A 22,182-nucleotide genomic window follows, 5' to 3' on the forward strand; every position below is an offset into this window, starting at 1 on the left:
CGCACTCAGCACACTGGCCTTCTTTCAGTTCCTCCAGAACACCATGCTCCCTCCCATCCCAGGGCCTTTGTACAGACCCATCCCTCTGCTCACCCTTCCCCTTTCATGCAGTTCTCTCCCACTCCTCCTTTAGATCTCAGCACAAATATCACTTCCCCCAGGAAAGCCTTCTCTCACACCGCAGAAGAGATCAAGTTCCGTGCCGTATGCTCTGCTTAGCTCTCCGTAGGCTTCTTTCCCATGCAATTTATTGCAGTTTTAGGGACATATTTGCTTAATTATCCTATTCATGTCTCATCTGCCACATTAGTCTGTAAGCCTCACGAGGACAAGGGTTGTATCTGTTTACTGTGTTTTCTGTATTTTGATCTTTGCCCAATCTATTACTTCAGTACAGAATGTTCTCCCTCCCTCCCCACTGTAAATTCACCTGGTGAACTCTTATTTTTCCTCAGGTCTCAGCACATGCATTTGGCGTTCCCTTCCATACCTCCCCACGGCTAGGTTAGGTGTCCCTCTTGTGTGACCCCACAGCACCCGCTCCATTCATTTGCCACTTTGCATTTATCACACTAGGTTCTAATTGTTTATCTACTTGTCTTCCTTTTCCAGGAGACTCTAAACTCCAGGAAGACAAGGGCTGTGTCTTGTCTATCTTTCAGCCCCATTGCTTGGCACATTGCCTCATACACTGTAGACATTCAATAAATACTTGTTCAGTGAAAGAATGGGTAAGAATAAATGAAAGTCAGGTAATGAAAGTGCTTTGAAAAAGTTAAGTACACCATAAAATATATTACTGGGTTGTGAGGAACAAGACATGGACATTTGAAAGCCATGGACCCCTATAAAACATGAAACAGCAGAAGACATGACCCATATTAGTGGGTCATAGTGCTCACGGTGAAGAATCTCACTCCCATGCCAAGATGTTGGTAGAAAGGATATGCCCAAGAGCTCACTAAATCAAAATAGATGGCATCAGTGATCTGAAAAAGTTAGCATAAAGGCTAGGTGTCTTCCAAGACAAAATAATGACACCTGGAAATATCAAATCAAATCTTCATTGAATGTAAAGAAAAATTACTATGTCTGTAAGAAAGAATACATTAACAGAGGAGAGGGTGCCTGGTGCCTAGGGCTCCAGCACCCTCCTGGGCTGGAGTGCCCCAATCACCTGGGCACCTCACTCTCCGTGACATGAGACCTTTGAATTTATCAATAACTACCGTCATGCTATGCATCTAAGCAAGATTATGAGTACAATTTGCCAAGCTATCTAGACTTATCTTCAGGGAGAGAATGCATTAGCCAATGGATACATTCTAGCCTATTCTGCAGTTATGTTTCTCATGATCAATTAGTGAGTCTCTTGAGAACTTGGTTAGTGGGAATTGGTCTCTTTGACCTTCTCACCATTGGACCCATTGACAAATTTAAGATTTTAAATCTGAGGACCATAGGCTGGAGCCAACCTTGCTAACATTCCTATCTTGTCTCTCTGTGTCCAACAAATCCAAGAGTCAAAAAAAAAGTTATGTTTTTCCCTTCAGTATATTTATTAACTTCTACCAAGGAGGAAAAATCATGCATTTTGTTTTGTTTTATTTTGTTTTTTGAGGATCAATATAAAGATTTTTATTTTGGTAAGTAGAGGAATGTCCAGTAGAAAGGCACATTATCAGACTAAACTTTTATACTGCAATCGTTGAAATTCTGTCTTAAACACAAGATATTATTATTCAAAATTCATGAATTATTTTATGCATTTTAAAATTTTCATGCAAATCTGCTCTGAACTGAAGAAAGTTTTAATTTATTAAACGATCTAAAATACCTATTTTGCTTCAGTTTTATATTTTTTTATGCTTTTCCATTGACAGAAAAGGCAGACAGTTCTGAAAGAGAGGCTCTCATGTCCGAACTCAAAATGATGACTCACCTGGGAAACCACGAGAATATCGTGAATCTGCTGGGGGCATGCACGCTGTCAGGTAATCAATTCCTGCTAAAAACATCTCATCAAAAATATTTTAGCCAGAAGACAAAGAGGACATTTGTCCTCAATTTTTCCTCTTTCCTCAGTCATAGCACGGGCCCTCAAACCCGAGCAGAGTTAAGACAGTGAGCACTCCGAAATCAGATGGGTCAGTGTAGAGAATGCCTCTCTGGACCGGGATATGCCACATAATTCTAACCTGCTTAAAAACAACAACAGCACTGCAGGTACACTTTGTGGTGGTATCTCATTCTACCTGCTCAGAGGGAGCTTCTCCCCAGCCTGTGAAGCTGGCCTCCATGCAGTGGGGACAATGGCCGCAGAGCTTGGCCATTGCCCAGTTTGGGCTGCTTCGAATAAGGCACAGCGAAGGCGGGATTTCAAACTTCATTTTCCCAGCACTCAGTGGAGCATGCGCTCTGATTCACTTCTGCCTAGAAGTACCGGAAAGACGTGCTCGCGGGTCATTCCTTCTGGGACGGGGTCAAGAAAGAAGAGAACAAGAGCAAATAGATCTAGGAGGCTGCTCGTGACCTGTATCTCCCTCCTCAGGCAAACAACAGATGGGCATAGATTTGCCAAGTGCTCACAACGCAGTTGGCATATTACTCCTGGTTAGTTGCAAACTGGAGAATCCAAGTGGCTGGGGGTTATTGGTGAGGCAATGGACAACAAGGGCCCAAATGGAAAGCAGAAAGAGACTGCTTTCCAAAGGAGTTAGAGCCAAAAGCCAAAATTGAGTTTAAAGTATAAGAAGAGATAAAATCAGAAAAAGTTGTACTCTCCCCAAGTCAGGGCAAAAGTAGGTTCTCGTAGATGATGTCGTCTGCCACACAGACATCTGAGAGAATTATTTGGAATTTGTATACCTATAATGAAAATTCTATTTCAGGACCAATTTACTTGATTTTTGAATATTGTTGTTATGGTGATCTTCTCAACTATCTGAGAAATAAAAGAGAAAAATTTCACAGGACATGGACAGAGATTTTCAAGGAACACAATTTCAGTTTTTACCCCACTTTCCAATCACACCCAAACTCCAGGTAAGAGAAGTGGGCCAGGGTTTCACAATGATACGTTACAGAACACAGCCCCCGTATGATGGTTAAACACCCCACACTGGCGGGTCTCTGAAAGCCAGAGTCCAGCATTGTGTGGTCTATGGGCTCTAAGATCTAGAAAGGTCACTTATCTTTTTTTTTTTTTTAAAGATTTTATTTATTCATTTGAGACACAGAGATACAGAGAGAGAGAGAGAGAGCATGAGCAGGGAGAGAGGCAGAGGGAGAGGGAGAAGCAGGCTCCCCACTGAGCCAGGAGCCCGACGCGGGCTTGATCCCAGGACCCTGGGATCACGACCTGAGCCGAAGGCAGACGCTCAACCATCTGAGCCACCCAGGCGCCCTGAAAGGTCACTTATCTTTGTTCTAGTTTCTCTGCTGATGTGGAACAATGAGACCTTCGCTTTCCTATGGTACAGGGGCTGTAGCTGTCTCCGTCCACCTGTGCCTGAATCACACACACACTCTGGACACATACTCAGTTTTGGGAAGAGTGCATTATTCAGTCTTTCACCTCTCCTGGATGACACGTAGGAATTAGTAGAAAGAATGAACACTTTTCCCAAAGTCCTTGACATATTCGTAGAGAGTAGTTCAGGTCTTGGGAGTTTGATGCAAAAGAGCTCTGAACTCATAAATTGGATTTTCAAAAATTAGAATGGATCAGTTGACATAATGTGATGGAGACGAAATTAAGTAGCGGTAACATTTGTCTCTATGCTCTGTGTTGTATATTCTGCCATCCATGGGGAGCCTGAGTGATTCTCAGTCCAGTTAGGATTTTTTGTTTTAGCATGCATAAATGAGGGCTGTAGGAGTTTGGTGGGATGCTCCTCTTCATCCCTGGGAATTTCTTGCTAATTACTTAAACATCATATAACACCTATCTCTGAATGAATTCACAGGCATTCTTAATAGAATGATTCCTCGATCCACAGTGTCTTCCTATTTCCTCCACACATGTGAAAACTCTCCCTTATCCTCAAAGCAGGTCTTTAGAAACTTTTGTCTTTACCGAGGGACTTTCGGAGGGTGCGCTTGAGATTCCAGCCTTGTTTTTCTTAGCGTGTAGGTTTCAGTGCAGGCCTTTGGCCTTCTGAGTTCTGAGACAGAGACCTAGCATCTTAAAGCTGGGAGGCCCCTTGGAGATCCCCATGGGTGTCTTTGTGTGGTTGCCCATAACCAGTTCACGCCTGTCACACCAGTCTTGTCTTTCACACTTGTTTCTTAGCTCATATTCTAAAACTGAGAAAATTCTGCAGTGTCATCTGTATTCTAGAATAGAGTCTCTTAATGAGTCAGATGGTATGATCCGCACTCCACGGTCAGCAACAACTAATGCTGGTCAACTGGGCCTTTGATTCATTCTAGTCACTGGAGTATTAAATACACTGAAGCGACGCAGGAATATTTGTGGTCTGCAAGCATAAAGTCATTTTCCAAAGATATGGAAATTGTAAATTGGGATGAATTTGTATGCTGGAATATATGGAATCATTGTCTGTATATAATGCACACAGAATTCCTCAGTGAAGAATTTTATGTAATACACCACAAGAGAGTTTCGTTATTACTGTTTATTAATTTCACAGGAAAAGGAAATGCACTTTATTTACAAAGACCAACTTGAGAAAAGAAGGATGTTAAAACGACAGGTCTTTGTAGAAGATCTGTATTACAGGAGCTTTCATAGGGAAAGTGGGCTTTTAGAAACAAAAGAGGTGTGAGTCCTAATTGTACATTTTGTTAGCTTCATGATTTCAGCAAATCACATTTATCTCACCAAGTGTTTTATAAAATGTGACTCTGACACCCAGCTTGTCGAGTTGTGACAAGGACTGAGTGAGGTCCTGTTTGAACTGTGGGACCCTGTACAGATAATGGGGATCACTTCTGTCCTCGTTAGACTTGGCAAGCTCAATTCCACACATGTTTTTAATGTCCACACACGCAAAAAAATGGACAAGTGGATGCTGTGCTTTTAATCTGAAAGCCCATTTGTAACTAGAATTCATTTCTTTGATTAATTGTATTTTTTTAAATGTCTACTCAGAAGAAGAACATAAATAACAAAATAATTTTTTTAATAGTATGCCTGGTTCAAGAGAAGTCCAGATACACCAGGACTTGGATCATATCTCAGGGTTCAATGGGAATTCATTTCAATCCGAAGGTAATATTTTATTCTAATTAGTAGCACCTTAAAATAGAAACAGATACAGGAATTCTGTTAGTTGTTTTTTTAAAAAGTGTGTCAATGCAAAGCATGTTTTTCTTTGCTAATGTCCCCTGAAGGCTGTATTAATGCATATTTGCTTTAAAGGTAGTGAAAAGCCAACAGTTTACGTATTGTGTATTTGATGTCAGCATGCAGCTAATAAACACAGAGGGCTGTTTTATTTAGTCAGGTTGTTCTTTTTAAAATCATAAATTAATTAGAGCCATCGATTACTGACAAGTGGAAAAATGATGAGTTCTGGAATCAGACAGAAGTTGGGTTAACCTTGGGTACCTTCACTTTCTGGCTGGAAGACTTTGGACAATTTATGTAACCATCTGAGCCACAATTTTGTCATCTGTGAAATGGGCCCAATAGTACTTTCGTCATCGAAAGTACCATCGGAAGGATTAAATGGAAGTACAGTAAGTGCCCAGTGCAGTTCACGAAATGTGGTGGTGCAATGCTAATTCTTTCCCATGTGACAAAACTACCTTGCACAAAAGAGGAGGATCAGAAGCTCCTGACTGATCAGAAGGCTGTTTGTCACCAAAGCAGCTGGAGAGGTTACTCCTCTAACCAAAAGGAATCTTTGGCTGACCCTTCAGAAGCCCCACAGGTTTAGCATGAATGGGGTAGCCCCAGTGCTGGGGAGCTTCCTTTGTAGTCTGGGCATCCCTCCCCACTATGGCTTTGATAACCTCCCCCTGGGGATGTAATGGGGCAACTTCTTAGACCTGTGGCCAGCAACTGACCAGCAACTGACCAGTTTTGTTTTACAGATGAAATTGAATATGAAAACCAAAAAAGGCTGGAGGAAGAAGAGGACTTAAACGTGCTGACATTTGAAGACCTTCTTTGCTTTGCTTATCAAGTTGCCAAAGGAATGGAATTTCTGGAATTTAAGTCGGTAAGCCCCTTTTGAAGGAGACACTAACAGCAACAAGATAATTTTTGAAATGAGATGTGCTTTCCTTTTTCTTATTTCAACGTGTATCCCTTAAAGTCCGTCTCCCCCGCCATCCACCACGCCCTTCACTGTTGGAGCTATGTAGAAGGTTCATTACAGCAGCTGTGGGTGAATTACAGGGGCAGTGCCTGTGATCCCTTATTAGATAATGGTTATCGAAGCCCTCCTGGGCGGTCCAAAGTCCCCTGAGACTTCCAGCTAGGAAGTCAAAGCGAGGCGTACAGCGTCAGTCCTTCCTGGGACAGTCAGTCCAGGTGGACAGTCAGTCCACAGTCAAGGCTGTGCCCTGCGCATGGGCATTTGACCCCGGGTAAGCGAGGCCTCCAACACAGCATGCTGGGCTTGCCAGAATCCTGGTGTGGTGGGCTAGCAGGATCCTGGTGCACCTGCTGCCTCCTCTGATGCTCATCCCAGACTTACAGGACGTTGATGTGAGGGTCGTGGAGTCTGCCTCAAACCCTGGTTTCTACCTCAGTTTTGCATTCTTTCTGTAATTGTCTCTCAGCCCTGTTCTCGGACATTTCAAGCATCTCTTACCTGTGAGCAGATGGAAGTCACTTCTCTGGTTGCTTTCTGTCTGCACCATCTTATGTTCTGTTACCTTTTGTGTATTTCCCAAACTCTTCCCTCCTCTTTTCCCTTTGAATCTTTGCTTCTCTTTCTCCCTCTTTCCTCCAGGTCCCTCCTCTCTCCTCGTTCTCTTTGAATTTGGAGAGAATCATTTCAACTGTATTTTTTTTCCTTAAAAAAATGACTTTCTCTGATATATTGTCATAGGTCAGGTATATCTCAATTTAAAAAAAGATTAACATGAAATAAATCAACAGCTTTGAAGAACAGAAAAAAATGATGTTCACAATAGCAACCAAACCTGGGAAGCATCTTGAGATAAACCCAAGAAATATACGAGACGCACACGAAACATCATTAAATGGCAAAAAGGAGGCCTGAATAAATGAACTCTACCACGTTCATGTAGGAGAGATTCAGGGTTTATTAGAAAAGCCAATTCTGTCCAAGTTAATCTGTATGTTTCGCACAACTCCAGTTAGAATCTCAGTGGTTTTTTTTTTTTTCCCTCATGGATGTTGGAAGTGCATGTTGCCTTCTTTGCTTTTCTTTTTCCAAATGTGGGCATCCTTGCTCACTAGTTAAAAAAAAATTCCTGTCTCTTAATATTTTCCCACCCCTCATCTCTGGGACATACTCTTTTTTTTTTTAAATTCAATTAATTAACATATAATGTATTATTGGTTTCAGAGGTAGAGGTCAGTGATTCATCAGTTGTATATAATCCCCAGGCTCATTACATCACATATCCTCCCCAATGTCCACCACCCAGTTACCCCATCCCTCCCACCCTCCTCCCCTCCAGCAATCCTCAGTTTGTTTCCTATAGTTAAGAGTCTCTTATGGTTTGTCTCCCTCTCTGATTTCGTCTTGTTTTATTTTTTCCTGTCTTCCCCTATGCTCCTCTGTTTTGCTTCTTAAATTCCTCATATCAGTGAGATCATATGATACATGTCTTTCTCTGGTGGACTTATTTCACTTAGCACAATACCCTCCAGTTCCATCCACGTCGCTGCAAATGGCAAGATTTCATTTTTTGATGGCTGAATAGTATTCCACTGTATATATATGCCACATCTTTTTTATCCATTCATCTGTCTGAGGCACGTTCTTCTCCTCATCTTCCCTGCCTGCTGTTGGATTCCTCTTTTCTCCAGTGTATCTATAGTTGCTTTAACTAGAGTTCACCTACTTGGCTACAGTAGTGCTTGTGTATCTTTATAGATCTTGGAGGGCCTCCACCTCGATCATCTGGCCTGGTTTGCTGCCTGTCTTGAAGTAAATATGCAAACTACTCACAACTGGAGGTCAAGGGGCACTGCTTTTTTACTCTCTGGGCTTGTTATAAAAAGAACTTTTTTGAGGAATATCCAGTTTCTTAGACCCTCTCGCCTTGTTTTCCCTTGAGGCCCTATCCTCTACACCATGATGTCACTGTCTCCGTTTGTCTTTTCCCCCTACTTCTCTGGTCGCTCCTTACTTTCCCCGTAGCCTCCGTGACTCCATCCAGCGTTACTCGAGCACTGGCTAGGTGCTATCACTGACAGGGGAGAAAGAGACAAGTAGACACGCAAATCAAAGATGACACTGTAGTGTGGTAAATACTCGTGTTCACGTAAGCTCTGGGAACCCAGGAAAGACACACACACATATCAGAACCAGGGGTGGGGAACGGTGCAGAAAAGGCTTGGGGAAGGAGCTCGTGCTTCGGCTAGAGGAGATTTCTGAGGAAAAGGAAAACCAGCAGGGAACATGGGATAGGGCAGGGAACACGAAGTCGGGAGGAAGTCAGTTGAGAAAGGTCATGAGTTAAATGTGTAGCATGTGGTTCCCGGGGCAGTAGAGTAGGGCCTAGCCCAGCAGATATTCCTATCTGAAGCTCAAGAGAAATGTTCGGGTTGGAAACAGAGGTTGGGTGGTGGTAGTTGCATCCCTCGGTTTGGACGAAGTGGCTCGGGAGGATGCGGACCGAGAGGGTGCGGCCCTGGGGAATGAGAGCAGGCTTGCATGGAGGCCCAGGAGGAAACAGCTTCCACCAGGCAGTAGGAAGAAAACAGGGGCCAGTGATGTGCTGAATTCACAGAAGGAGGGACCTGAAGGAGGAGGGGCTGGCCCGGCAGTACCAGGTGCCACCAGGAGGCCAAATCCCATCTCAACTGGATTGGTGCCGTGCACATCACTGCGGGGCTTAGCCCAGGCAGCTGGGGCAGACATCTGCAGGAGGAAGGCAGGGTGCAGGGGGCCAGTAGTAAAGGGGGTGAAGTGTAAATGGAGTCTACAGGCAGCGGGCAACACTCTCAGAAAACTGGAGAGGGAGGAAGGAGAGCTGCCTGGTTTTTGCTTTTATTTTTCAAGATTGAATAGAGTCCTTTGGACCTTTAGCTCCTAGTGCTCTATTCCTTTGATTATCTTCCTTCTCAGAGTTTATTCTCTTGCCAGACCACTCAGATTCATGTCATGTCCTCTGTCCATCCAGGGGCTCCTAATTCCACTTTAGTCAACCTTCCCAAACTTATTTTTTGTTTTTTTCCAAATATTTTCTTTGATCGTACTCTCATTGCCAAAGTTGTTTTCCAGTCAGAAAAGAGATAATTTTCTCCCCCCACTGGACAAGAGCCTCCCAAAGTCCCTTTGGGCGGGAGCTCAACACTGGGCCCTGGTATTGTGTCTTTTATTTATAGGAAGACACAACACCCAGCCAGGTTTGATCTCCTTTCTAAGAACCCATCCTCTTGGCCTCCGGGAATGTTCCATAAGCAGCACAAATGACTGCATCTACAACAGCTGAAGAATTGGGCCATCTGCATTCCCTCTGTGTGCCGCACGTCACGCGTGATGACTGTCGGTGGCCCAGTAAAGATAAGACACCTCGATGAACTGCACTTTGCTGTCATCTGTAACTCCTGCTGAACTTGAAACTGGAAGCAAAATTGTACTCTGTGATAATCTCCGTCAGAGTAAATAACACTCCAATTTCGTTCTTTGTAGTGTGTTCACAGAGACCTGGCAGCCAGGAACGTGCTCGTGACCCATGGGAAAGTGGTGAAGATCTGTGATTTTGGACTGGCCCGGGATATTATGAGTGACACCAACTATGTTATCAGGGGCAACGTGAGGCTGCTATTTCTTACCTATTTTTATGCTGTTATTTTGTGTTTTGTTATTGGGATGGTAGACATCCGCATTCACTGTAGCGCCGGTTTGATTCCAGAAACTTCCTCACTGCAGTCAGCTTTCTTATGTTTAAAAGCTTTTTCTGTAGCTTCAGGGAATATTCCAGTTATAATAAAACCTGAGCAACGTAGCATCACATCTATCCTTGGGCGAGTCAGAACAGACCAGTTAGGGACCTTGGAGTACAATCGACACTTAAAAGACACTCATTACTTGAACTTACTTCAGTTCCCTTAGCTATAATGCAACCAGCGTCATGTTTCCAGGTATGGGAATTTGGCAGTCGCTACAATAAAGCATTTTTTTTTAAAGATTTTATTTATTTATTTGAGAGAGAGAGAATGAGAGAGCACATGGGAGGGTGGAGGGTCAGAGGGAGAAGCAGGCTCCCCGCCGAGCAGGGAGCCCGATGCGGGACTCGATCCCGGGACTCCAGGATCATGACCTGAGCCGAAGGCAGTCGCTTAACCAACTGAGCCACCCAGGCGCCCTGATAAAGCATTTTTTAAAGTACAACATATAAATTAAATATTAAATGTAAATTTTAAAAGGGCACAATATTTAAATTAAATATTAGCTAATGAATATTTAGCATCTTATTACTGTCACACAGGGAAACCTAAAATATGACAAAATCTACTTGTTAAAAAATTAAAAGGGGCGCCTGGGTGGCTCAGTTGGTTAAGCGACTGCCTTCTGCTCAGGTCATGATCCTGGAGTCCCGGGATCGAGTCCCGCATCGGGCTCCCTGCTCGGTGGGGGGTCTGCCTCTCCCTCTGACCCTCCCCCCTCTCATGCTCTCTGTCTCTCATTCTCTCTCGCTCAAATAAATAAATAAAATCTTTAAAAAAAAAATTAAAAGAACAAAAATAAAAACCCAACTAGGGACAGATAATGTTACTTAAGAACTATTGGAAATACTAGATGATAAAATTGTGTACTGGAGAGTGGCTTGTAAGAATCACACCACCTAAAGTTAAGCCCCTATTCTTTTCTGGAATTTTTCTGTGCTTTATTGTCCCCACTTGTGAAATAATAGTGGCACCAAGTACTGGGTTGGTGCTTCCCGGGTGCTAAGCACTATTCTTAGCGCTTTGCATATATTCATTCATTTAGTTCTCCAAGTGCCCAGTTGTGGGTGGGGAAACCGAGGCACAGAACCATAACTTGCCCACGATTACACAGCACGTGGACTAGAGCATGAATGGTCTGAGCCCCGAGCCTGTGCATAACCATTGTGACACGTGCAGCATTTCCCATGAGGACTGTCCGCTTATCTCATTGGTGTTGTTGTGGGAATAAACCAATAAAACCAACATGAAAGCACCTGTCTGGGGTAAACGGCCAATAAATGTTAAAAATCAAATTGAACACTGTTCCCATTAGAATCAAATAACCATCTCAGCTGATTTTAGATCTATACGTCACTCGTAGCTGAAATCGTAAAGATGATCAAAGCTCATGGGTGGCTGTGTGGTTTTTACCTTACTAGCTGGTGGTCTCTTATGTGGGAAGGTGAATTCCATTTGGCACTTCAATTAATTCCCTTAATTAATCAAATTAACCAGACTAGCCTGTTTGATTCTATCAGCTCATCGGTTTGTATAGGATTTAAAATAGGGTTTCTTTCTTGAGCTTTGATTTTTTTTTAATTTCCCTAAGTAATCTCCCAATGTGGGGCTGGAACTCACGACCCTGAGATCCCGAGTCACATGCTCTACCGATTGAGCCAGCCAGGTGCCCTTTGAGGTCTGATTTTACTTGGCAGATTTAACATGCACTGTGAAGGGCTCCTCACCTCATGAAAGAGAAAATGCTACAAAAAACTCTATCCCAGTAACCTATCTGCCCCTGTGTCTTGATTCTAATCTGAGGCTATACTAACTCTAAACCTGCCTTTCGTGTTACTGGAAATTATTCAAGCCACAGAAGCCAGCCTGGTGTCATTCCTGGAAGTGATGACATATACCCCCCTCACCACATTTTTGTAGCTGGCATTTCCACTAAAGTTTTTCCAAGAAATGCTTTTACAAAATATCCCACTAATTTACCAGTATCTACGTACCTCTGGGCAACGGACTAATTACTCCTTAATGGGAATTATCCACTGTTAAACTTACCCATTCCAAGCACAAAGCTTCGTTCAAGATGAGTTTTAAAGAGATGGCCAGCTGTGGGACACCTAGGTGGCTCAGTGGGTTGGGCATCTGACTCTTGATTTCGGCTCAGGTCATGATCTTGGGGTCATGAGATGGACCCTGTGCTGAGTGTGTCGGGCTCTGCGCTGAGTGTGGAGCCTGCTTAAGATTCTCCCTCTCCCGGTTCTAGAGGGGAGGGGGGCGGGAGGATGGGTTAGCCTGGTGATGGGTATTGAGGAGGGCACGTTCTGCATGGAGCACTGGGTGTTATGCACAAACAATGAATCATGGAACACTTCATCTAAAACTAATGAAGTAATGTATGGGGATTAACATAAGAATAAAAAAAATAAAAATAAAAGAGCAAACCAAAGCAAAACAACAAAGCAAAAAAAAAAAAAAAAAGATTCTCCCTCTCCCTCTGCCTCCCACCCCCGCCCCCGCTTGCATGCATGTGCTCTCTCTCAAAAAAAAAGAAAGCCGGTTAGGTTGGTTTTTTGTTTGTTTGGGTTTTTTGTTTTGTTTTCTTTTTGTAAGGCTGTTATGTTAGAATATTGATTTAAAAGTGAAAACCTTCCACTTGAGGAATATGATTTTCTCCATTAAGCCTTAAGAGTGGCTTTAGGAAGGCAAGAAATTTTATCATCTAGCTAGTAAGAGAAAAGAAAATACTCTTCACCATTCAGTCACTTCACCATTGATCACCACTGATCTCCTCCTGGACTCCGCACAGGCTCGTCTGCCTGTAAAGTGGATGGCTCCTGAAAGCTTATTTGAAGGGATCTACACCATAAAGAGTGACGTCTGGTCATATGGAATATTACTCTGGGAGATATTCTCACTCGGTAAGTTTTGCACGTTGCTGCCATCCCTTGCCCCCTCCACGCCTCACCCCCATTCCTAAATCAAAGCGTGCATGACATGCCACCTCTAATGCTCCCAAGAGCTCGCTAGTCTCACACCTGTGTCACTTCATGTTTTACTGCCGTGTCTTCCCCACCGGCCTACACCCGCGTGAGAGGAGGAGCCACAACTTCCCCCGCTTTCAGCCTCGCGCCAAGCAGTGTCTGGCCCGTGGGAGCTCTCGGTGCATGCTTGTTAATCGAGTGAATAAAGAAACAGATGAAATAGTTTATCCTCCCTAATGTCGTCCTCAGGTGTCAATCCTTACCCTGGTATTCCGGTCGACGCTAACTTCTATAAACTCATTCAAAGTGGATTTAAGATGGATCAGCCATTTTATGCTACGGAAGAAATGTAAGTTCAAACCAGACTGCACGGTGGCTGAAATCAGGAATTTACAGTCCTCTCTAGTTCCAAATGCATGTCAAAAAAAAAAAAAAAAAAGTAAAACTCCTTAATGCAAAATTCATGATTCCTCTTTAAAAAAAAAAAACAAAAAGACAAAAAAAAAAGGAAACTCTTCCTTTTTCTTTTGGGGATTTCTGGACAAAACTGAAGATACTGTGAATTAGGGGCTTCAGTTCTTTTGAGGGTGAGAAGACTCCATCTCCTAGTTTCTGGTCCACAAAATGCATTTCTGTCCGTCATCTAATTTGCCCTTTCTGGTGTGAGTTCAAAGTCTAGTAGAGTACTTGCCACAAAACAAACAGGCGATACATGGTGAGTAGCTCCCCAGCAAGAAATGGTGGGAAATGATCAGCTTTTCTTTATTCGGATTTCCTCAGCTTACTCCTCTTCTCTTGCTTTTACAGATACTTTATAATGCAATCCTGCTGGGCTTTTGACTCAAGGAAACGGCCGTCCTTCCCCAATCTAACTTCATTTTTGGGATGTCAGCTGGCAGATGCAGAAGAAGCGGTACGTAGCTGCGTAGTACTTTATAAAAGACTATTAGAAAGGAAAGCAATAACTCAGAACACGCACTGATTTCCTAAGAGTCAAAGTTGAACGGTGTCTTTCTCAGCAGTTTGTCTGGTTGCCCTTTGAAAGTTATATGGGGTGAGATATATTTACTGGTAAGTGTTTTTTGGGGGGGGAAGCTTTCCCTAAAGTTTTCAGCCGATTGATTAAGAAATTAAATGCTTTTAAGTGTCCAGTGCATAGGACTAGATGACTAAACAAAACTTAATCCCTGGCCGCCACTGACCTTTCCTAATTCAACATGAAGCTTTAGTATGGAATAATCACACAACCCAGTCATACAATACAGCAGAGTGGAAAGAACATTGACCTGGAGTCATGAGAATCTAATCCCACCTCTAGCACTCTAGCTCCTCATCGCTGTATGAATTATGGCAAATCACTTTACTTCTCTGGGCCTTAGTTTTCGCACCTGTAAAATGGCTTGCCAAGGTAGGTGATCCCCCTAATCACTTTGTCTTTAACTGTATGTGAGACTCCAGTAATGTTGTCTGAGACTTTTGCTTTGTGGGTCTGTCTTTCCCATCAGCAGACTTGGTTCATGAGGGCAAGCAAATGCACTGCTCCTCTTCACATCACCTGATGCAGTCCCATGGGCAGGAGACACTCACTGGTCATTAAATAAATGAGTGCCTGTCAGCACGAGGGTACGTCAGAGGTCACATCCGTTTTGTTCACCATTACATACCCAGTGGCTGGCATAATGCTTAGTGTATGGAAAGTGCTAAGGAAATATTTCTGGAAGGAAGGAAGGTAGGCAGGCAGGCAGGCAGGCAGGCATAAAAGTAAATTTGAGAAAGCAAAAGCCTAATGGCAGAAGTAAGGACATCAGTTAAGAGGTGACTGTGGCAGCAGAGGTGAGCAAAAATGAGGGGGTGAACTAGACGGTGGGGGGAAGGGACACACACAGTTCCTGTTTCAGGAAAGCGGCCTGAACTCACATCACCTCTCCTCTCATGTCCGTGCCCACAAATCATAGGAAATATATACATAAAATATAAATATATTATCAATATATCATGTATTTATATATACTATATTATAAATAAATACAATACAAATATAAAATAAATGTAATATAAATATAAATAAATGTAATATAAATATAAATAAATATAAATATAAAAAAATGGGATGCCTGGATGGCTGAATCAGTTAAGCGTCTGCCTTCAGCTCAGGTCATGATCCCAGAGTCGGGCTCCCTGCTCAGCGGGAAATCTGCTTCTCCCTCTCCCTTTGCCCCTCCCCCACTTGTGTTCTCTCTCTCGATCTCTCTCTTTCTCAAATAAATATATAAAATCTTTAAAAAATGAAATAAATATTAAAAATACATAAATACATATATACACACACATATATATTTTTTATTATATTTTTTTAAAGAAGTGAGGCCATAATTGCCTTTGAAAGCCAGAAGGAGGTCTTTGTGGACCAGAAACAGTGGAAAACCCCTGAGACAATGAAAGCAGTTAGGGCTGAAGAGGGAAGACCCACAACAGAGGACTCTTTGAAAGAATAAAGACAAGTGCTTTCCTAGAAGTTAGGGAGAGGTCTGGTGGGATCCTGCAGAAGTTCCACAGTGGGACCAGCCACACTGTTAAATACACATAAGAATAACATGGGTGGGGCGCCTGGATGGCTCAGTCGTTGGGCGTCTGCCTTCGGCTCAGGTCATGATCCCAGGGTCCTGGGATCGAGTCCCACATCGGGCTCCCTCCTCGGGGGGAAGCCTGCTTCTCCCTCTCCCACTCCCGCTGCTTGTGTTCCCGCTCTCGTTGTCTCTGTCTCTGTCAAATAAATAAATGAAATCTTTAAAAAAAAAAAAAAAAAGAATAACATGGGTGTTAAAAATATAAGTATAACCACTGTGAAAATAGAAATATAATCTATAATCTCAGGTTCAGTGTAGAAGAAAAAAGGACCATAGAAAACCGGATCAACGCCACAAAATGGGGAAGAGAGAAACAAAGAGCATTCATGGAAATAGAAAAAGCTCAAAATGGCAGGATTCATAAGTCCACTTAAGAAACAGAATTTCAAAATAAATGAGACCATTATCACACAGATCACATTTACTAACCTCAGTGCAGTGGAATGAGAAATCACCAGTAACACCCGAAAAGCCCCCAGTGTCCTACATGAGAAATTGAAACTCATGCTTCTTACAGAAGCCTTTGGTTCACAAGAAGGAGGAGGAGGAAGGAAAAAGACATAAAAATAGACCCTGCTTATTAAAACCTGTAGGAGCCAGCCAAATTTATAACTCTAAATTCATTTATTAGAAAACAAAGAATGAGAATGAATGACTTAAACTTCCAACTCAAGAAGCTAAGAAAAAAAACAATGAATAAGGAGGAGGGAAGAGGAGGAAGAGAACGAATGAAGCAGAAGAAAAAAACTAATAGAGGGGAGCGTGGGTGGCTCAGTCCGTTGAGTGCCGGACTCCCGGTTTCAGCTCAGGTCGTGGTCTCGGGGTCCTGGAATCGAGCCCTTCATTGGGCTCCATGCTGAGCGTGGAGTCTGCCTGAGATTCTTTTCCTCTCTCTCTACCTCCCCCTCTCCCTCCTCCCCATGCTTGTGCGCGCTCTCTCTCTAAAATAAATAAGTAATAATAAAAGAAAAAGAAAAGAACTAGTAAAGATACAGGCAGAATTAATTAAACTGAGAGTAGCCTTCAAAACAAAATAATAGTGATGATCAGGAAACCTAAAAGTTGTTTTTTGAACTAATAGTGGTAATGATTTAATGGCTAACATCTTTTGAGTGTCTTGCACTCTACTAATATACTACCCATAATAACTCAATTAATTCTCACATCAATCTCAAGAAGTAAGTTCTATTACTACCTCTTTTGCAGATCAGTAAATTGAGATACAGAGAGGTTCAGTCGTTTGCCCAAGGTAACACAGTAAGTGTCAGACTTTGGATTTGAATACAATAGTCTGGATCTAGTTTACACTGTATATTAATATTGTATATTAATACAGTATACAAATATACCACTAACGCATACTAACTATGAAGAGAACAATTAAGAAAAAAGAGAAAGCACAAATGACATTCAGAATAAAAAGAACATAATTATGGATAGAGAAACCATTTTTAAAAAGTGTTAAGAAAATCTTACGCACCTCTTTCTGTTGATACACTTGAAAAGCTAGGGTTCCAAAATTTTTATAAGGAGAATGTACTCGTGTGTTACTTGTGCAGTTAAAAAATTCATTTTAAAATCACTTAAAGGGGTGAAGGGGAAGGGAAGTAGAGGCTTCTAGTTACAGAATGAAAAAGTCACGGGGATGAAAGGCACGGCACAGGGAATACAGACCATGATGCTGTGATGTGCCGTACGATGGGAGGTCCGCTTGTGGGGAGCACGGCATAATGTACAGACCTGTGGAATCACTATGTTGTGCATCTGAAACTGATGTAACATTGTTTCATCTATACGTCAATAAAACTAATTAATTACTTACATAAATAAAAATCACTTAAAGAAATGGACAGGAGGACATTAAAAGCAGTGACAGACCCGTCTCTGATTGGTCTCTGATTGGCTGTGGGAGTACAGCGAGCTTGAGGAGATGGTTCTGAAAGTTCTGGATCGTGGGCCTGGAGGCGGGGCGGTGCGCTAAGTGAAACTGTCAATACAAGAAGGAGAGAAGGTTTGGGAGATCAGAGATCATGGATTCAGGTGTGGAGCTGTTGGATTTGAAGTGTTACTGGTATTTCTGTCACAGCCTTCCTTAGATGGTTAGAAATTCAGTGCTGGAGATGTGCATTTGGTTCAACAGGTCATAACCAACTGCTAGGCCCGCTTTACAAAAACGATGTATCGTTACCTTTTCATCCTTAAGGGTTGAGGCTGACTGTTACTGTGAAGACCAGGTTCGAAAGGAGATTTTTGTCCGTTTTCCAGAAAGAAAAATTAAGCGGAGTTTATCAAGTGAACACAATAACTGACTATCACAGTAGTGAGGGGTGGGGAGAAGGAGGGAGTCTGTCAAACTCAACGTAAGATTGCACGATCCCAGGTGCCTGGGTGGCTCAGTGGGTTAAGCGTCTGCCTTCAGCTCAGGTCATGATCCTGGAGTCCCAGGATCGAGTCCTGCATTGGGCTCCTGCTCAGCAGGGAGTCTGCTTCTCCCTCTGCCCCTCACCCCACTCATGCTCTCACTCACTCTCTCTCTCAAATAAATAAATAAAATCTTAAAAAAAAAAAGAATGCACGATCCCTACATCACGAAGAGTTCTCATACATAATAAGAAAAACGTGGGTAGCCCAAGATAAAGGGCAAAGGAGAGAAGCAGCCTATTCACAATGAAGTGCAAATGTTCATCGAATATAGAAAAATATGTTCGACTTTTTGCTTATCATGAAACACGCAGGCAAGGAGATAAAACCTTTGCTGGACAAAGGGCTGGAGCCTTGAGCGGTAGTTAACACCCCTGCTGTCGGGCTCAGGAGAAAACAGTGTTGTTCCCAGACACAGCAGAGAGGAGCAGAAATAAGTAAAGGTTTTGGCAGGACAGCCTGGCGATGTACGTCCCCATTCAGATGTGCATCCACTTTGACCCAGCAATCCCATTGCCCCCATTCAGCCCAGAAACAGGCAGGGCCAGTGTGCACTTCTCAGTTTATGTTATAAAACCAGTCCATCAAAAGGTCAGTTATGGTGCATCTGTACTATGGAATGCTCGGCTACTATTAAAAAGATGAATGTGCTCATATTTATTTAAGAAGCAGACTCCCTGCTGAGCGGGGAGCCCGACGTGGGGCTCCATCCCAGGACCCTGGGATCAGGACCTGAGCTGAAGGCAGCCACTTAACCATCTGAGCCACCTAGGCACCCCGAATGTGCTTATATTTAGTAAATAGTGAAAATGTGTAACACATGTAACATGCAAACAACGTATTAGTAATTCAAAATAAGGTTCTAAAACAGGGTCTACACTCTGAGCCTACTGACGCAAAATTGTGTGGACACAGCAAGCTAACTATAATGGTGGTACCTCTGATGATTTTAGCTTTTCTTCTATATATCTTCCTATATTGCTTACAGTATCTATATGAAAGTGCGTTAACTTTATAATCAGACAAAAAGTAGAGCTGTTTTCATCTTGGAAGAACATTTTAAAGTCACTGACCTCCCAAGTGAAACTCAAGAATCAGTCCCCTTTATTAACTGCATAATGAACAGATCATTTTAATGGCCTTTCTCTTTTATGGTTTTACTGCTCAGCTTTTGGATTTCTAGATTGGGACTTTATATCCAAGAACAGAAACAATAATGGAATCAGCTATTTGACTATGACTTGATTTCTCCATTAATAAACCGAATTTGCTTTGTCAATTAATATCCTCTAAGATTATCCTCTAAGACTTATGTATCGTAATAGTAAGTAATCTGCAATATAGGCCCTTGACGTGTCCATCTTCATCAGATGGTAATCAGTGTTCTGTCTTTTTCCCACCTTCAGATGTATCAGAACATGGATGGCCACATCTCAGACCGTCCTTCCGTCTACCAAAACAGGCGACCTTACAGCAGAGAGGTGGATTCAGGGCTCCTGGTTCCACAGGCTCACGTTGAAGATTCCTAGAGAAACAGTTTAGTCTTAAGGACTTCCTCCCTCCAACCCCCACCTTAAACAGGCTGTAGATTACCAAAACAGGATTAATTTCATCACCAGAAGAAAGTATATTCTCAGCTGCTGCTTTGCTGGACTTTTCTCTAGAAGCTCTCTGTATTTACTCTTGTTTTCAAAGGAACTTTTGTAAAAAACAAATCATCCTTTGCACAAGGCAGGAGGAGCTGATAATTAACTTTACTGGAGCATCTACCTACATCCAAAGCCCTTCTTGGGCTGGCTTGAGTGAAAATCGTGTACCTGAGGTATAGTATATTCTTGTAAATACATAAAACAAAAGCATTTTGCTAAGGAGAAGCTGATATGATTTTTTAAATCTATGTTTTAAAATAATATGTAATTTTTTCAGCTATTTAGTGATATATTTTATGAATGGAAATAAAATCTCTTCTCTAGAAATGTTTGTCATTGAATTGTTTACATGACATATTTAGGGCAAGACTTAACTGGAGGGCAGGAACCTAATGAAATTATGTGCAGCAATTTGTTTGTGCATGTGTAGTTTTTTTCTACTGAGAAGCTCCAGCCTTTCGTCAGATTCTTAAAAGGATCCGTGACTCCTGCCCCCAGACCAGAGCAGAACAGCTGATGTCTGCTTGCTTCTCTGTAGCACTCCATGGGTTCAGCCTCCTTCGTCCTTTGAATTCAGCTTAGCTCTCTCCCTCCCACAGGCTTATAAAGTTGACTTGCCCTCATCCTTACTTTCCAGGTGTGGTTCTTGGTGAAGAACGTGATGAAGGTTTGCCCTTTCTTGTCCTCCCTTCCAGGGCCGTAGTTAAGATAAGAACCCTGAAGCCAGTCTACCTGGGCTGGAATTCTTTTTCCAACGTTGCTTAGCCATGCAACGTTGGGCAAGTAACTGAACTTGTTTAGGTCTCAGCTCTCTCTTTGGGAAGATGGAGTAATAATGGATGGCATCTATCTTACACGGTTGTGGTAAGAATTAGATGGACTACATATATAATATATGTAATTTATAAATGTATGCATAAACAGATGATCCCCCACTTACGGTGGTTCAACTTAAGATTTTTCGACTTTATCGTGGTGCAAAAGGGATACACATTCTGTAGAAACCTTTCTTTGAATTTTGAATTTCCCCGGCAAGCAATACGCAGTATCTCTCATGTCTCTCGTGATGCAGCTCCCAGTCAGCCATGGGATCGCAGGGTGAGAAACCAAAACAGTGACAGCCGTTGTATACTCATTCAGCCATTCTGTTTCTCACTTTCAGTACAGTATTCAGTACATTACTTGAGATATTCAACACTTTATTATAAAATAGGGTTTGTGTTAGATGATTCTGCCCAGCTGGATGGAGGTTGATGTCGTCGGTTTTCTGAGCACATTTGAGGTGGGCTAGGCTAAGCTGTGAGGTTTGATACGCTGGTGTATTAAATGTATTTCAACTTAGATATTTTCAACTTACTATGGGTTTACTGGGACATAACCCCATTGCAAACTGAGGATGATCTATATTACATAAACATACAGATTGCACGGATAGCGCTTGGCCCATAAATGGAAGGCAATTTGTCATTTGCACTTCCCTTCTGGTTTTAGTCTTTTACTTTAGACCAGGCCACCATACACTCACTTAGATTACACAAATCCGTTCTTCACCTAACCTCTTCTCCCAATCTCTGGGCCATCCAATGTTTTCTGTGGCCACAGATAGATTTGTCTTCCTAAAGTATTGCTATGCACACACCACTTCCGGCAGGAGCACATCCGGTGACTCCCGGTGTCTATCAGCTAAAGCCAAATTCTCTTGCCAGCATTCATGCCCACCACAGCTGGGCTCCCCTGCATTTCTCAGTGTCAGACTACCCAGCGCCATCTATCTCTGTCACCAAAACCATCCGCTCATGTTCAGTGGGTATGTCATGGGCATTCCTATCTCCACTGTCTCTTTTCTTCACCCTCCACCCTCCTGGGATGCTTCCTCCTATTCAAGGAAGCCCCTGCTCCATGGCCAGACTTGAGCTCTGTCTTACACTTCAGGTCTTTCTCAGCTCCACCAGCCATCAGTGCTGGCTTCTTCCACTGAAATCTACAGGCTCCTTGTCCATATCATCCAGTTGGCTCCTAACCTAACCATTCTTTCTTTTCTTTTTTTCTTCTTTTCTTTTCTTTTGTTCTTTTGTTCTCTCTTTCAGAGAGAGAGAGAGAGAGCGCTCGAGCAGGGGGAGGGGCAGAGGGAAAGGGAGAAGCAGACTCCCCGCTGAGCAGGGAGCCTGATGCGGGGCTCAGTCCCGGGACCCTGAGATCATGACCTGAGCCGAAGGCAGGCGCTTAACCGACTGAGCCACCCAGGTGCCCCAAACATTCTTTCTTTTCACTTGGATTTTTTTAAGCAACAAAAACGTATTATCTTACAGCTCTATACGCGAGCAGTTCAACAAATGTCCTTCTGGGCTAAAATCAAGGTGTCATCAGGGTTGCGTTCCTTTCTGGAGGCTCTAGCGGAGAATGTTTCCTTGCCTGTTCCAACTTCTAGAGGCTGCTAGAATTCC

At 42.8% G+C, this 22,182-nt stretch overlaps 1 protein-coding gene across 1 annotated transcript in view; it reads left to right on the plus strand.

Moving 5' to 3' along the window:
• FLT3 (fms related receptor tyrosine kinase 3) overlaps positions 1-20,054 on the plus strand; it is a 66,920-nt gene extending 46,866 nt beyond the window's left edge. Inside the window, exons 16-24 of the mRNA XM_045868528.3 lie at positions 1,884-1,994; positions 2,892-3,045; positions 5,154-5,236; positions 6,064-6,191; positions 9,810-9,932; positions 12,867-12,978; positions 13,291-13,390; positions 13,849-13,954; positions 19,496-20,054. Of these exons, the coding sequence (XP_045724484.3) occupies positions 1,884-1,994; positions 2,892-3,045; positions 5,154-5,236; positions 6,064-6,191; positions 9,810-9,932; positions 12,867-12,978; positions 13,291-13,390; positions 13,849-13,954; positions 19,496-19,618 (1,040 nt within the window). The 3' untranslated portion in view covers positions 19,619-20,054. The remainder of the gene's footprint in view (positions 1-1,883; positions 1,995-2,891; positions 3,046-5,153; positions 5,237-6,063; positions 6,192-9,809; positions 9,933-12,866; positions 12,979-13,290; positions 13,391-13,848; positions 13,955-19,495) is intronic.
• The last annotated feature ends 2,128 nt before the right edge of the window (positions 20,055-22,182 follow it).

The sequence above is a fragment of the Mirounga angustirostris genome, unplaced genomic scaffold (genome assembly GCF_029215605.1).
Source record: "Mirounga angustirostris isolate CCGP_5_RB_7025 unplaced genomic scaffold, mMirAng1.0.hap1 SCAF_3, whole genome shotgun sequence".
In the NCBI taxonomy this organism is placed as follows: Eukaryota; Metazoa; Chordata; class Mammalia; order Carnivora; family Phocidae; genus Mirounga; species Mirounga angustirostris.